Here is a 3,238-nt window from a genome sequence, read left to right on the forward strand (position 1 = left end):
CTATTTCTCAGTCACAGATGAGACAGGTGGCCTGAGGCTGTTGGCGGAGGAGGGGCAGCTCGGTGTCCCCAGCACGTGACTGTCCAGGCTGCTCTTGGGCCAGCCTGAGGGAAGGGGCGGAGGAGAGCTGGGAGGGTGCACAGTGCGTCCCCCTCCCCCGCCCTGGTACTGAGGTGAGCCCAGGCTGCTGTCAGGATGGAGGAAGATGCCCTCAGGACGGAGGAAGAGGCCGGTGGAGTTTGGTCAGCAGCCAGTGTGGTCTTTCCCACAGGGGATATGCAGTGGGCCAACTCGCAGGAAAAAACTCTGCTTTAGTTTTTAAATTTTGCTCATTCTGTTTATCGTGCTGGTCATGGTAAGATCTGGATATTGTTGGTAGGAATCAGTGTCAATTGCATACAGTTGACTCTTGTCCAACACAAGCTTGAGCTTTGCGGGTCAACTTATAGGTGGATTTTTTCAACCAAACTCAGGGAGAAAATAGAGTGTTCTGCTACGTGAAACGCATGTCGGAGGGCTGATTCTTTGTACACGCAGAAAATATTGTTCCTGCCATGTGAAACGCGTGTCGGAGGGCCGACTCTTTGTATACGCAGATTCAGCAGGTCCACCTGTGCGGCTTGAATGTGCCTGGATTTGGTGTCCATGGGGTCCTGGAACCGACTTCCTGAGTCCATCGAGGCTGGCCCCGGGATCGACTCCTTGAGGACGGCGAGGCTGGCCCCGGGACCGGCTCCCTGAGGACAGCGAGGCTGTTTCTAGTAGCAGGTGGTTTATTTTGTGTTTTCCCCCTGGCTCCACACCCCGTTCTCAGAGACACGGCTGTCACAGGGGGACCAGCTGGGGCAGGGGAAGAGTGGAGAGCACCTGGTAGAAGTGGCCATGGGCTCTCTTAGGAACGATAACCGTGGCACCTACCGTAGATGAAGATGTTGTTGGACTGCACTCTTCTTGTGTTGGTCTGGGGCATGCAGTGGCCGTGGGCTGGTGTGGTCCACAGCCCCAGTCTGGGGCATGCAGTGGCTTTGCGCTGGTGTGGTCCACAGCCCCGGGCTCCGTGGTCCCTGACCCTGAAATCCCATCCGGTGCTGTGTCACCTTGGGCAAGCTGTCTCCTGAGGGGAAGGGAACAGGGAACAGCCCTCCCCGCATGGCCTCCCCAGCACCACCCACTCCCAGGACCTCCAGTGTTGACCCTGCTGGGGGTTCCTCTCTCCTGGGGGGACCTTGTCCCAACAAGAGGGCTCCATGGGCTGCAGGAGGTGTCGAGCTATTTTCTCTCCTGGAACTGGGTTGCTGGCAGCTCCCAGAGGCAGGAGGAAAGGCTCAGAAGTGCCTTCATAATAAGGAGTTGTTGACGTGAACTTTGGACAGCAAACATTGCTTACATTTCCTTTTCCGTTTTGATGCGTTAATGGTGTGCGGCAACACCGTGACACACGGGGATGCGGGTGACGGGTGATCCCCCCGCAAGGGGGCCATGCACCTGTTTGATAATAAGAAGGTATGCTTCTCTTACTGCAAATAAAACTTTTAATGGTTTTCTGCCAGAAAGACCCTGTCCTTTATGTAGGATACATAGAGGATCATTTGGCAAAGGATTGGGGATTTGGGGTTAAACTAAAAACAAATTAATTTCATTTTATAGCACTCTGAACCCATTTGAGTTAATTATTCATTGAGAATTTGAATAGCACACACTGTTCTGACTTCCAATTTCCCCCTAATGAACGGCATTTGCTGTAATATGACAAAACCCTGAGTCTTAGAATTACTGGGTAATGTGGAAAAAGTCAAAGTTGGTTCTCTGTTGTTTTGCTTTAAGGAAATTATATTATTTTACAGCCACTTAGTTTTCTCCTTTCCAATAAGAAAAAATGCTTTCTTACTACCTGAAAATTAGTGAAGGTCAAGAGGACACAGGCTGCAGTGCATTAAAAGCCACCATCAAATGTGGACGTGGACCGAGTTTTCCCCTGTTCTCTCCCACCATCAAATGTGGATGTGGACTCAGTTTCCCCCTGGTCTCGCCCATCATCAAATGTGGACGTTGACCCAGTTTCCCCGTGTTCTCGCCCATCATCAAATGTGGACGTGGACCCAGTTTCCCCCGTTCTCTCCCACCATCAAATGTGGACGTGGACCCAGCTTCCCCCTGTTCTGGCTAACCATCAAATGTGGACTTGGACACACTTTCCCTCTGTTCTTGCCCACCATCAAATGTGGACACGGATTCAGTTTCCCTCTGTTCTTGTCCACCATCAAATATAGATGCGGACCTAGTTACCTTCTGTTCTCACCCACCATCAAATGTCGATGTGGACTCAATTTTCTTCTGTTCTCGCCCACCATCAAATGTGGACATGGACTCAGTTTCCCTCTGTTCGTGCCTACCTTGCCACCATGGCTCATTTCACAGTCACTCAGGAAAGGAAGAAACATTATTTTTAATAGGCATGAAGGCAGTTGTTTTTAACGTAAGGAGCAAGACATAATTCCAGCAATGGAAATTGCCAGCTGAGTGGGTCTGTGTGAGGTTTGGAAGAAAAAAAGGATTTTACCTTCCCCTCTCTGTGTGTGCCCACCTCCCCCAGTTGAGAGTCACAGATTTAATTACTTTAATTTTGAGCTTAAAATAATTTGACAGCCTAACAAAAACTACTACAGTCCTATAAAATTCTGCTGTGTGTTTGGTTTTTCAGTTGCTTTTCTGAATATGGTAAATGAATGCATTATGAGTTGTTATTTTAGTAATTGCTGTAAAAATTAATGTATGTTATAACCAAGTGTTATAAAGTTAATTTAGCACCAAAGTAAAGCTAAAGCTGCATTGATTTCCCACTGTACTTGTGCATAACAACGGCTCCATGAGGCAGGCGCTGTGACCCTGCAGTCTGGTGGGAGCAGGTGCCACCTGGCTGGTGCGGTCACTGCCCATCCCCTCTTGCTACCGGGCAGCTTTGCAGTTTCCAGGCTATGCGGGAGTTAAGGCGGGTGGTCAGTAAGTGACGGTGGGAAGTTGGGTGGTGCAGGTTGGCATGGGGTGGAAGGAGGCGTGGAGAGCCTGGGGAAGGCTGGACAGCAGCTCCGGTACCTGCACAGGGGGGCAGGGTGAGGCGGCACCGGGCAGTGAGTAGCTCCTGGAAACAGCCCTTGGGGTTTTTATAGACGAGTCTGTCTTCAGCTCTGCACCCCTTTCCTGCTGAGTCCGGGTGGAGGGTGGAGACGTCGAGCGCTTG

The 3,238-nt window shown here is 50.7% G+C and overlaps 1 protein-coding gene across 1 annotated transcript; it reads right to left on the reverse strand.

Moving 5' to 3' along the window:
• Positions 1-776: 776 nt before the first annotated feature.
• On the reverse strand, positions 777-1,313 carry LOC139361285 (putative uncharacterized protein DIP2C-AS1). The gene is made up of 2 exons (XM_071089902.1): positions 1,182-1,313; positions 777-1,070 (listed from the first exon to the last, which is right to left on the reverse strand). The coding sequence occupies exons 1-2, from the start codon at positions 1,247-1,249 to the stop codon at positions 893-895; spliced, it is 246 nt and encodes an 81-aa protein (XP_070946003.1). The 5' UTR covers positions 1,250-1,313; the 3' UTR covers positions 777-892.
• Between the last annotated feature and the right edge of the window lie 1,925 nt (positions 1,314-3,238).

The sequence above is a fragment of the Macaca nemestrina genome, unplaced genomic scaffold, assembly GCF_043159975.1.
Source record: "Macaca nemestrina isolate mMacNem1 unplaced genomic scaffold, mMacNem.hap1 Scaffold_133, whole genome shotgun sequence".
In the NCBI taxonomy this organism is placed as follows: domain Eukaryota; kingdom Metazoa; phylum Chordata; class Mammalia; order Primates; family Cercopithecidae; genus Macaca; species Macaca nemestrina.

Excerpts from the sequence above, each read along its gene's own strand:
- LOC139361285 (XM_071089902.1), bottom strand. The coding sequence starts at position 1,249 with ATGGAGCCCTCTTGTTGGGACAAGGTCCCCCCAGGAGAGAGGAACCCC. Across the intron at positions 1,071-1,181 it reads CAGCAGGGTCAACACTGGAG|GGTCAGGGACCACGGAGCCC; the intron begins GTCCTGGGAGTG and ends ATGGGATTTCAG.